Below are 13,243 nucleotides of genomic sequence, written 5' to 3' on the forward strand. Positions count from 1 at the left end.
TTAAATTGCCCAGGCCTTGAACTCCTAGCACACTGCACATCCAGAGATATGTTTCTGCATTTTACTGACATGATTCCAAGCCCTTTGGGCACTGGTAGAGCATAAATTATTAAAAGAAACTTAAAGATCTGCTTTTCTGCTCTCTACAAAGATTGGCTCAGCTATCAGACTTGAAAAGGTCTTTTTAAGCCCTCTTCTCAGAGCTTGCCTGTTCTTTCATAAACTCTGCTGATCCTTGGGGCAGGTTTGTTTAACAGTTTCTGCTTTAAGTAAAAAGTAAGAGGAAGTGAGACAGATGCACCGAGCTGCTTGAGAGGAGGCTGCTCCATCCCACATGTCTTACTGATGGCTCAGTAGAGAGGAAGGCAACTTCAAACTCTACATCTTTCTGCATGGACTGAACTCAGCTCCTTAGACAAGACATGTTGGTGTCCACCAACTACAGACCTGCGTAGCATGCCAGCAACCATGCTGTGGCTGCTCAGTCCTGCAGATTGCCCAAATCCATCCTCAGTCCTCAGCAAATGCCCTTCAGAGCCTTCCTGTAGGTGCCATGTGCCCTCCTATCTCTTCAACTGCAGGTTTCATCCTTACACTCAACTGCTTTATCACAGAGATGTGCTACAGTCATTACAACAGAAACATAAGACACGGCAGAAATCTCATAGTCCAGAGTTGACATAAAATAGAATAAAAAAAAACCAAAAATAAAAGATGTAAGCAAACAAAACATCAGATTTGGAGAGAAGGCAAAGACTTCAATGTTGACCTTGCACAGTCATTCATTTCATCCCAATTTCCTGTAACCCTTCACTACAGAATGGAAAGAGGCCACAGGGCCAACCAGTAGCTGTAAAATTATCAATTCCATAAAATTTTCCCTTTGCTACAAGCCTCCTTTGCTCCTCTTGGTGACAAATTATCCTGCACCCTTGTTAAATGCTTTTGCATCAAGTATGCTTCAATAAAACGTGAAATATGCTTCAATCACAAGAATATTCTCTGAGAAACTGTTATATCTTCATTCTGAGCTGTTAAGTGTTTTTGCACAGGAGTAGTTTGTCAGTAAGATGTGTGGTTTTTGTTGTTGTTGTTGTTAGTGTTGTTTTTTTCTGAGAGTAATTTACTGATGCTTTTGCCCTGAGTCAAATCCCGCACTGAACAAGTTGCACAGAAAACACGGGTGGGGGGCAGGGAACCTATTTTCTAAAACTGTCCTGAGTGTTAAGCTTTTGCTTTGTCAAAGGTTGTGTGGGGTTTTGCATTGCCTGTCTGCTCTGATGAGAAACGTTGTGGTGTGAACTAACATGATCCTCAAGGAGAAATACACAAATGCATCTATTATCTATTTTTATTCTGACACTGGCTTGCAGAATGACCTTGTGTAAATCACATCCCTGTACCTAATTTTCAATTATGTAAATCAGGGATAAAAATTATTCACCTTCCTAAGGTGTTTTGAGATGTACCGATGCAGAGCTAGATGCTATGATTTTAGCACCTCACAATTAATGCTCCTTTTTCTAGTGATCTGGCATGTCTATCAAAACTCCCATCCCTTTCTGGGTGATGTCTCACGTGGTGGGATTTAATTTAAGGCTGGGCAGTCATCTAACCAGGCAGGGGGTAAATGACATCAGAGGACACAAGGCCAATGAACTGCATTTGTAATGGTCATTACTTTGAGTTTCAGAACATCTGAAAAGTGAAAGAAAAAATTGGAATTAAGGGGCTGAGCAGTGCTGGTTGCTGGCGGTGAATAGCCAGGCAGCAGCAGCTCTGCACTGACCCTTGAGCAGTCAGTGTCGCAAGGAGGATTTTTCTTTTACTCATACGAGAACATAAACACCAGTAATGACAATGGTTATCTTTAATTGGGCATCAAATGCTTTCACAAAATAAATAAATAAAAATAAAATGAAATGTTTCAAATAGAGAGGGGATAGGGAGGAAAATCATTGAGAATGGTCACAGAGAAGGGAGAGATTTTCATTTGTATGGGCACCTGGGCACCCCAGCCTGGATGTGGTTCATCTCCCTGGTCTACCAGCAGAGATTGGATTCCCCCAGATGTGAATTAGCAAGGAATTCACTACACAAGGCACGGGCTTTCAGCATCACCTGGGAAAGAAGCAAGATGCTCCTGTGAAGACCTCGCAGAAGTACACAGAGGATCCCTGCCCAGCATCACTCAGCTGCCAGCTTGGGCTCTTTTGAAAAGGAAGATAAATGGGACAACTTGCTGCTCTTTTGGATAGGGGCGCTTGGGAAGAGAATACATTTCCCTACATGACACTAAATTATACAACTGCCAGAGTCAAGCAAGCAAAGTGATTCTGTTTTCCCCAAAGCTCTTCTCCTCCTCTAATTACATTTGAAATGTTTTGCATGCTATTGAAAATGTCGCTTCCAACTGTGGACCATTAAGGAGTCTACGTGGCACAGCCACGGGTTTTATTAGGGCAGGTTTACTGCTGGGGGTTTCGATGGCAGTGAAACAGGCCTGGAGGGAAATTCCTTTTGTTATAAACATTGAACACTTGTTACAGAGATAGGGAATCACCCACAAAGGCACAGTGGTGGCCAAACTATTTTAAAGACCAAGACCTGCATAATCAAGCAGGAACTGCCCAGACATTTGTTATTTCTTTCCCTCTGTCAAATAACAGATTAACGGAGACAAATGTGGTTGCCCTGGTTTGTCCTGGAGTCCCTGCAGAAAAGCCCATGATATCCTCCGAGGCATTTTTGCCACTGCTTTGTGCCTGAGCTTTTGCATTCCTGGTACTGTTGGCTGAGGTGCCAAAGGGATACGAACAGACCTGCTTTGGCTCTTGTGCAAGCACTGAAAGTTGAGCGATGTAGAGGCTGTGGCCTTTTGCAGTAGTTCACCATTCAGCAGCATCCTGGCACCCAGGAAAAGGCCGATAAGCCATTGCTGAAGAGATCCTCCAGCTGTGCCAGCAGTGGCCAAGTCCTTGGCTATGCCCACAGCACTTTGCTGTCTCCTCTTCCTCACCCCCTGACTGATGCTTATGCCATAATCCAGCTTGTGCTGAAGATCTGCTGCCTCTGGGGTTACATCCTTATGGGGTGTACTTCCCTTTCTCTTAGCCCATTGCTCTGCAAATGCCACCGATGTGCAGAAAGCAGGAATTTCCTGAAAGCAGGATTTCACAACCTGAGAAATGGTTCTGCAGACAAGAAAACCGTGTTCTCCTTCCACTGCTGTGGCACGCAGAGCCAGGTCAGCCAAGCCTCACACTCAGACTCTGTTCATAACAGGACTTGGCATTTATTTTCTAGATCAATACAAAAATAAATTAAATGTATTTTTTCCCAGTGTGGAAAAAAAAAAAAAAAAAAAAAAAAAAAGAGAGAGAGAAGAATAATTGTCTGGTAAAACAGAATTTCTTAAGCCCCAGATAAATCCTTCCATTTTCACATCAGGTTTTAAATGAAGCTTAGTGCTGTGGCATTGAAGGTCTTGATGTGACATCCACTGCTGACACCAGGGCAGATGGACAGGACAGGGCAGGGAGACGTGCTGCCCTGGGTGCTGGCAGTACAGAAGTTATCCAGGGTGAATTCTCTCAAGATTGGAAAGCAACATAGGGTACGTCTGTAGCTTCCAGGTCTCCCAATTTAATTTAAACTGCTAATCATCAGGAAAGAAAAGAGGAAAAGACTGAAGAGCAATTCTAATGAGAGGGAAGAGAAGCATTCTTTGTTTAAAGCAGGCAGGGGATGCTTTGAAGCAGGAGCATCACTTTTTTAAGGGTGACCAGCCAGCTCCTTGACTCAAGGTACCCGTGTGCTGCAAGGGATGTTCTATTGTTTTTTGCTTTTCAGCATCAATCCCCTGACAGAGCCCAGAGATTTTTTTTAGATATCCCAGAGCTGATAAATACATTTTTTGCAGGGAACACCAGGAAAAGTTGCACTGCATGCTTTCTTTGCCCTTAACTCCAACACAAGCTGGAAAGCCAGCCCTGGCCCATCTCTCCCCATGGTAAAAGTGCAGGTGTTTGTTGCAGCTCTCCTGGTGAGCAGCTGCTGGGGCTGGGCTGGAGACGAGGGAGGAGGGTATGCAGGTCTCGTTCAGCCATCTCCTGATACCACTGCTTAGCACTGATCCCGCCGCTGTCAAGCTGTTCACTGCTGGCAACAGGACTAAGATCACCGATTTATTCCGTCCTAGTCTGCAGGCATTGATGTCTCGCGCTGGAGAACCATGGGATGTTTTCTCCCTTTCATCCTGCACTGTTTTAACTGAAGTTTTGATGGAAGCAGAACAGCCTCCCAAATATGCTGCAGAGATGTTCATTCAACTTAAATGGAAATGAGCCTGCCAAAAAGATTAACGGCTGACACTGCCAACGTGCTCGGAATAAATTTCCAGCCAGCCCCAAAGAGCAGGCTGGAGCACAGTGGGAGCCCCAGGGAACTTGATAAGCTCTGCCCAGCAGGCACTAAACTGATGAGGATCTGCAAGGGTACAATGTGCCAGGCCTTCCCCAAAAACCCTTCACATCTTTGCTCTGCTGCTGAAGCCTGGATGGGGCCAGGCGTGTTTGCAAGGTGCACCCAGCTCCCTTGGCACTGTGCTCCCCATGCAATAGACACATGGACACACTGGAGCAAGCTCAGTGAAGGGCCGGAATATGACTGGAATTGGAAGAATGAAGGAACTGGGGCATCTGTTGTGTGAGAAGAGGCTCAGCCTCAAGACGGCAAAGCCCAGGCGCATCTTACTGATATGTATAAATACCTGATGGGGATGAGTAAAGAAGATGGAGCCAGACTTTTTTTGTTTTGTTTTGTTTTTTGCTATTTTCCCTTTCACACAGGTGATCAAACACAGCTTGCCCAGACAGGTTGTGGAGTCTCTGTCCTTGGAGACATACAAAGCCTGGCTGAACTCAGCCCTGAGCAACCCCCTGTAGCTGGCTGGTAATCTTTAAATTGGAATTTAAAGAGCAAATAGTGTTTTCAGTAGAGGTTTGAGCTCTTTGTATGGTGATTTCTTAGCCTAGAGAAGGTTCAGAAAGCCAAATTACACATCAGGAACGCCTCTGAGGCTGGTAGGAAACAGCTAACACACACTGTATGGCAGTTCACAGGGCAGGGTGACTTGTTGACATAGCTCAGAAAGGTGCCATCATTATCTTCCAGGGCTAAAAGGCTAATTAAGATTAATATTTGCAAACTAAGGAAGCTGGCACATGGCATTAAGCACTTGGAAGAGCAAGAGCTCTTTTATGCCTATGGGATGTAAGTAATAATTCAGCAGAGATGTCTCATCATGAACATAACCTCCCTTTGTCTGACAATAACTAGACTTGTAAGCAGAACTGTCAGAACCTCCCATGCCCCCTAAACCAACAAGAGTTTCTTCTATTTCAACAAAGAAATCTGGAATATGTTCCCAAATGCTCTGTTCTTGATTTTCAAGTTGCTTCCCTCTGTGGAAAAAAATAATAATAATAATAATAAAATAATAATAATAATATTTTATTTTTTTTAAATGGGGGGAAATAGAAAACTAAGAGGGAGCTATGTCTCCTCCAAAGGACCCGAGGCAAAAGTTAGGTGATCTGTTGGTCCCTGGAGGAGCATCCATCACTTTGTGTTACTTTCATGCCCAGCCACAGCATTAGTAAATTCACTCTGGTTGCTTGGCAAGAGCAGGATAGCATGGGTGATTTCCTTGCATGTGTTAGCTGACAGGGTCAAAGGAGCCAGTGATAATTTACCTTCTGACCTTCAAATGCAGATATGAAGGGATGGGGGTGTAGTACAGGCCGGAGGAAAAGACATTAAACCCTACAGTTTGTGGCCATCTAGTACTCATATTTTTCTTTAGGCTTTAAGGCTTCACACTTCCTTTAAAGTGGAAGGAAGAATCAGCAGCAGTTTCTGCAACACAAGCTGCTCCATTTTTTGCTCCAAGCCCTTTGAATTTTAGGAGATTTCATTCTTTTCACTCTGGCAAACAGTTCTGTGGGGCCTTGATTTTGTGGGGGTTTTGTAAGGTTTTGTTATCCCTAAACTGCAGCAGGGCTTCCTCCTGCCCCACATCCCCAGGTGTGATGTGCTGACAGTGGTGCAGAGGCTGCTCCTCATTGCAGAGCTGCATCTCCTGCAACGTGCTGGGCAAGGACAAGGGATGGCCCCTTGCCCAGACCCCTTGAAATCCAGCTTCTCTGGGACCACACTCCAACACCTTTATGTCTGATCTCAAGCCTGTGAGTCCCTCAAAACCATGGCCTGATTGTGGAAGGGGGATCAGATGATGGTCTTGAGCCGGTCCATGTTGGTTTAGTATCAGAGGAACCTTGTGTATACCAGTGACGTTATCTGAAACAAGTACCAGTCATTTCCAGTGCCAGTCAGGTACTCCTGGCAATGGGTATCTCACCTCCTTACCCAAACAATGTGAAAAATATCCTAACTTTTTTTTTTTTTTTTCTTGTTTTACTGCAAAGGAATTGCGCCGGGTTGGCACTTGGAATACATCGACGTGACGGACTCTGCCATGGACAAGACGTTTCGCTTCCAGTGTGATCGCTGGCTGGCTAAAGGTGAAGACGATGGGCAGCTCATAAGGGAACTGGCTTGTGCCAATAATGACATCCTGGAACTGAAGGAGCGGACTGGTAAGTTTACAGGTGACCTGTGGTGTTTGCTGAGGGTCCTCAGAGGCCACAGGGCCACATCTCCTGGAGGATGCTCCACTGGGGCTCTGAAGGATGGATTAGTTAAGGTACACCTTAGTTCAAAAGTGCAATGCTGTGATCAGAGAGAAACAAATCAGGATTTATGAGGAAGAAAAACACCTCATTCTGGGCTGAAAACTTAAGAAGGGCCCATCTGCTGTGGTTCAATCCAGCAGTAAGCTGTATGCATACGTGGTTACAGTCTCATTAGAAACAATGGGCCTTGGGAAAATCTTTGAGGTGGAAAATAAGTTCAGTCCTTAAAGCATTGCAAGTAACATTTCTCCAGCTTCCTCTTGAACATGCTGTGGGCTACAGACTCCCATATCTCAGCTGAAGATGACAGCTGAGCTTAACACCCCATAGACCTGGGTAATTCCCTGCTCTGGGTAACTCCACCAGCTCCAAGATAATCACACTGGTGTCTAATGTGGTGAACAAGTGAGAGAAAAAGAGCAATGTTATTTAACCGCACTGATAATTTGCTAAGCACACCTCAGAAACTCCTGCAACACAGTGCTTTTCTTCGGGAAAGTCCCGGGGAGTCGAGAATCACATTACTTCAATGTGATTCCACTCAGCCCCTGCAAAACGACAACCCCATGACTGCCATCGTGAGTAATGACATGCCACCACAGCATCCAAGCACGTCCTGTGCGTGTCTGGGTACCCTCACTGTCTCTGTGAGGCTGTTCTATGCTGTTAGGAACTATATCACCAAAACTGAAGTATTTGTGCTGTGTTAAAATAGTGGTTCTTCACACAGCAGGGAGTTGGACACGGCTTGTTCAAGAGCAGCTCCATTTAATCCTGCCAGCTGACCAAGCAGTACTCAGGTTTTCCACGTGCTCTACCCCTGCACAAAATCCTAAGCACAAAGATGTCACGAGTCCCACAGATTTCAGTGCATTTCCACCCTTGTTTTGCAAATGCTGTCTCGTGTGCTGCGATAAATATTAGGAAGAGGGTTTTCAGCCAAAATGACAGTCAACTGAAGAGATGTCTTTGACCATCTGCTCTTCCTGTGCTGCTTAACACGTGTGTTAATTATGCCTTAAAGCCTATGAAATTGTCACTGTAACAAGCGACAGAGAGGATGCAGAAACGAAGGAAAACATCTGGATCATCTTAGAAGGGAAGCTGGGCCGCTCAAAAGAATTCCTAATGGAAAACTCCTCCAAGAAAAGGAGATTTGAGAGGTAGTGGGAGTGGGTGGTGGGCTAAAGGAATACCTCACCATCCGTGTGTCTGCCACAAATGCCATGTCTTCTCCAGGACAGTCCACAGAGCTGCATTTGTGCCATGCTCTTTCTTAACCCCCTTCAAAAAAGCCTAAAGACTTGTCACCTGGAGTAAAAGCAAGATGTAAAATCAGTTTTTGATGAGCAGACAAAGAGCAGGTTTTAAAAATGACAAGAAAAACAAAACAAAACAAACAAAAAAAACTTTGGTAAAAGGCAATATAGATGATGCATACCTCTGTGTGTGTATGTGTGTCCTTTTTTATCAGTACATACAAACAGGCTTCTGGTGAGCCTCTGGGGAGGCTGCGTATTTTTGAGCAGGGAGTAGCAGAAGGAAGCTGGAGGTGGTTTTAGTTCCTTTTACAGCATCTCACTGGCAGTGGGAATCAGATGGAAAGTAAAAATAGTTGGAGGCTAAATGTTGTCAGAGCCACTCAGATCTGACTTTCCAGCCAAATCTGGGGGTAAGGCTGAAAGATCACCGTTGTGTGAGGAAAGCCGAGTATCAGCCTCATGTGCAGACAGGCTGGAGGCACATCTGTGTAACGTGGGGCAAGTTCCTTTCCCCATGTGGGGCCAAGGTGCTCCAGATGTGGGATGGTTTTCTCTTTTGTTTAAGGACACAGCACACCCTTAGGAGACGAGAACATATTCAAAGTCACAGCTGCTGCTGATGTTCAGTTGCTCTGCAGAGAGGAAATTTGTTTTTTATAGCTCTGTAGAAAGTGAAATTACAGCTGATCTGGACTTTGGTATGAATGGCTGAGATTTCATGGGAAACATGAATGAGTTTCCTCCTGACACTCAGCTGCTGGGGACTACAGTGGAGTTGGAGACACCATCCCTCAAAGCATTAGTGACAGTCCATCCTTGGAGGCAGGTTGGAATAAGGACCAAAGCCAAGGAGACAAACCTAACAGATATGTAGGAGGCATGATGGGGAGCCAGACAAGAGTTTGACAGAGACCTATTGTTTCTCTAAACTATTTTTGGTCTGGGCTCCTAAAGCAGGAAGGGTGGCTGAACTAGCAGATTTAAAACAGCTATGGTGGGTAGATGTGTAACAGATACTGTAACTGTCAAGAATGAATGAATAAGTGCCGGAGGGGAAATTAGTCATTCTTTAGCTTTATCTATAATGAGGCAAATTGATTTTGTATGTGGAACTGCTTGAGTTTATCCTAGAAAGTCCTAGTGGCAGTAATTTAAAGTGTCACCCCTAATCAGACAAAATACTGAATTTAAATATGGAAATTATACTTTGTGTTGAATGATTGTAGGTTAACTCAAATGACTTTAAATGAAGGCTTATCTTCTATCTTCCATAGCCATGTGCAAATTACTTAATGTCCATATGAGACGAGGCACTGCCAGCATTCAAGATATTGACTGATATGCTCCCTGTTTCCTATAGGGGAGCAACAGACACGTTTCAGTTTTCTTCAAAGAACCTTGGAGATATTGCAGCCATCTGTGTTGGTCACTGTCCAAAGGATGGAAAGAAGTCATCTGCGAAAGCTGATGTCTACTGGCATGTCCAGGAGATTATCGTAACAGAGATGGAGCTTTGCAACAAGTAAGTGTCTGCTGTCTGCAGGGAGCTGCTCCTGGAGGGCAGGAGGACACTGAGCAGCTCTGCATGCATCCTCCCAAAGCATCTCAAACTTAAGCAAATGTGGAAATTCTTACAAAATCGTAATCCTTTTCTGAAAGATAAGGGCAAGCTGTTTGGGTTGTCAGGTAGACAATATCCCCTCCTCTCCTGCTGTTCCATTTTGTTGTCACCAAGGCCATTTGCACATGCAAGTAAATTCATGAACAAGGTAGCTGGGGTGAGTCTTACAGCTATGACAAACATTTCAGGTTGTAGGAAGTACACATACTGACTGAAATTTAAGGGGTGTGAAGGATGCTCTGCACAGACTGGCCATCAGGTAAGTCTTGTAAATACAGCTGCTAGAAGAAAGTTGAGAGTAAGACAAAACCTCAGCCTCAGATCAGTCTGGATGATCCTTCTGGGATGATCTGAAAGCACATTGGGAAGGTACAAGTAGCTTCCGATTCACAAATACTCAGCTACTCTGATTCAAATATGGCTGAAATCTTCCATGCTGGAACAATGAACATCTCTGAAGGGCTCTGTGCATGTCAGGGCCCACACGTCCTTGTCTGTGGAAGGAGCGATGTTCATGGCTTGTGGGGCAGATGGCACGAGGTATATGGAGGAACTGGAGGAGACTGGCTGTTTGCAGAACAAACTCCTCTTCAGAGAAAATATCCACAACGTTAATGGATTTTTCTGCACTGTGATATTTCCACTGCTGCAAGGGAATTTAACTGTAAGGGTTTTTTTTTCCAGCTGAGACAATTGAGTGTTTAAAAAGAAATCCTTGAAGTGAATATATTTTTTAGATGCTGAGAGTCTCTCCTAGCAAATTAATCAGGCAGCAGAAGAACCACAATAACATTTGCTGAATGAAAACTCAGTCAATTATAACCTACAACACTTTTCTCCTGGTGGGGGAAAACCTGGAACCCTCAGTGCCTGGCTTCGCAGTCAGGTCTGCGCATGAAACTCCCTGGGAACATGCTGAAGCTGCTGAATGAGGATGTTTTGAAGAGGACAAAGACTTTCTCACAAAGACCCACGCCTTTTAAAGTTGTTTTATATAAAAGAGAGCAGCCAGGAGATACAGGTAGCGCTTGCAGGCTGCGAATCATCAACTGGAGCAGATCTCACCGTGAGAGCGAGCTCTCATGTTGGGTACTGCTGATCCCAAATGTAAAAAAAAAAAAATAAAATAATAATAAAAAAGACTATATTAAAAGAGTTATGAGATTGCTGTAGCAATAGTTTTGAATGATACTGCTTTTTTGTTTTGTTTTGTTTTTCCTTTTGGTATTCAATGTTAGTTTGCAAAATGTATGTATTTGGAAGGTTTTTGTTCCAAATCCCAGGGCTAGAGAAATTATCTTTTTCCTTCCTGCCTCTCTTAAAGACTGGCTTGCTCCACCATAATCCAGACCATAATAATGCAGTTCAGGAAATAAAACTGCAGCATCAGGCAGCCTCCCCATCCATTTTCATGCAATTTTTCTGTCCCTGAGCCTAAAATTTTGCTCCCGGCAGAATTTTTCATTTACAATCCCTCTTTCCAGGGAATAGAGAGCTTTTCTTTGGCTGCATAAAATGTCAAAAGAGTTGGAAGTGCTTAAGAAGCACTACAGCTCGAAGAGCAGCAGCAACCCTTCCTCCAGGTGCTGGTTTTACTCACACGTGCTGCAGTCCAGCCACGCTGCCCCCCCGGGAGGACCTGCTGCAATTTGGCATGGGGGGAGAGGGAGGAGGGGGAAAAACTCATTGGGAAATAATCGGCATCACTGGAAATGAAATACATCATTAGAAGCGCCGTTCCCCAGCCTCTGGCTGGCTGCCAGGTGTGCAGCAATTTGTGAGCCCGTTCTTTGCTCCCTGCACACCCCCAGGGGCAGCAGCACAGAGCCGAGGGCTTTCAGCATCTGGTACCCATCACCTCCGTGCTCCGCACTCTTCTGCCTGCTCAGGATGGGCTGGGTGGTATAGAGGAGGAACAGGGGGCTATATAAACCTCCTCCTCCCATCTTCCCCAGTCCTTTTTTTCTCAATTCCTAACCCGATCCTCACTGCAGTGTGGGTGAGGGCTGCTGCTGAGCTCCCTTCACGTGCTGCTGCTGCAGGGATGCAACCTCTGAGACCGGCTGAGCTCCGCAGAGGCAGGCTGTGCTAGGTACAGGGCTGATTGCTGCCTTCCTCGGTGGCTCTGCAATTAGACGTGCCATCACACAGCCAACAGAGGTGAGAGCTGCCCCACTACAGCCCTCATAATGCAGCCTGTCCTTGTCTGTGCAGGGAAAGAGGGGATTTTCCAGCAGCTGCAGTGTTCAGCCTGGGTGTCTGTCTGGGGGGGAACTCCAGTGCTATCACGTAGATGGAAAAGTATTGCAACAGGTCCATAGCACCCTCACAAGAAGGAGGTGACCACACCACTAACGTGCCTTCCCTCTGGCAGGTACTTCTTCAGGTGCAATGTGAAGATCCCGCTGCGGTACAAGAGACGGGACTACAAAGTCTTCGAGTGTGCCAAGGTCACCGAGAGCTTTGCCAGCAAAGCCCGCAGCCTGGTGCCAGTCAAATACGAGACCATCGTGGTCACGGGCTTTGAGAAGGGGGCAGGGACAGACGCCAATGTGTTCATCACCATCTTCGGGCTGAACGGGGACTCGGGCAAGCGCGCCCTGAAGCAGAAGTTCAGGAACCTCTTCGAGCGGGGCAAAACCAACAGGTTCTACCTGGAGACATTGGACATGGGCGAGCTCAAAAAAGTCCGGATCGAGCATGACAACAGTGGGCTGGCACCCGGCTGGCTGGTGGAGCGGGTGGAGATCACCAACTCGGCCACCGGCGTCACCACCATATTTCCCTGTGGGAAGTGGCTGGATGAGAACCGGGGCGATGGGTTGATCTGGAGGGAGCTTTTCCCTAGGTACTGAGGAGCATTTTGCTCCATTCAGGACATGCATTTTTTTCCCACCTTGTGGTTTTATATTGCATTTTCCTTTTCGGAATGCTGCCTTTTGTATGGAGAGATTTTTAGTAGCAAGATGTGTTTCCTGGGCTAAAGTTTTGTAAAAGTAATACTCTTTTTTTTTTTTTTTTTTTTTTTTTTTAATGGATATAAAATTGTGAACGAAATAAATTCATTTCTTTCTTATCTACAATTGGAGATTGCCAGTAGCTGACCCATGCACTCTCCCAGCAGCAGCTCAGCTGCCACCTCCTGCTTTCAGCACCTTGCCCTGCTGGGGCTGGAAATGCCCACTGGCCTCCACGCTGTCTGCTTCCCTTTTGGGGTGAATAAAGGGAAGTATGAAACTGAGACAAAATATTTAAGAAAATTGAACAGGGACATCCTGGTTTTGTCTCACATCACTGCAGCACATGTTCCTACATATGAACACTGCCTGGGATTCGGGTGGCGCGGTTTGGGGGCTGTTTTCCACCCATGGGCTTTCCTCCCATGCCAGATACAGCTCCCAGGCTGGATTCAGAAGGTCCAAGGGCTCTGGCAGCCAGAGCAGCTCCTGGGAGCACATTAGCAGAGGACCCAGCAGACAACCCATTCCTCTTCAAGGAAGCTGTGCTAATTGTATTCAAAGCCGGCTTGGAACAATCTTACCCCTCACAGACTGAACACCAACCCCTTTTCCAAGCAGCTGTCATTCATTTTAATCTTTAAACTC

General features: G+C 45.6%; 1 protein-coding gene across 1 annotated transcript in view; it reads left to right on the forward strand.

Annotated features, from left to right (window-relative positions):
• LOXHD1 (lipoxygenase homology PLAT domains 1) overlaps positions 1–12,608 on the forward strand; it is a gene marked incomplete at its 5' end in the record, with an annotated part of 140,439 nt that extends 127,831 nt beyond the window's left edge. Inside the window, 4 exons of the mRNA XM_082782804.1 lie at positions 6,489–6,659; positions 7,780–7,918; positions 9,378–9,539; positions 12,013–12,608. Coding sequence (XP_082638930.1) covers positions 6,489–6,659; positions 7,780–7,918; positions 9,378–9,539; positions 12,013–12,493 — 953 coding nt within the window. The 3' untranslated portion in view covers positions 12,494–12,608. The remainder of the gene's footprint in view (positions 1–6,488; positions 6,660–7,779; positions 7,919–9,377; positions 9,540–12,012) is intronic.
• Positions 12,609–13,243: the final 635 nt, after the last annotated feature.

Source organism: Aythya marila (genome assembly GCF_965140915.1).
Source record: "Aythya marila genome assembly, chromosome: Z".
Taxonomy (NCBI): domain Eukaryota; kingdom Metazoa; phylum Chordata; class Aves; order Anseriformes; family Anatidae; genus Aythya; species Aythya marila.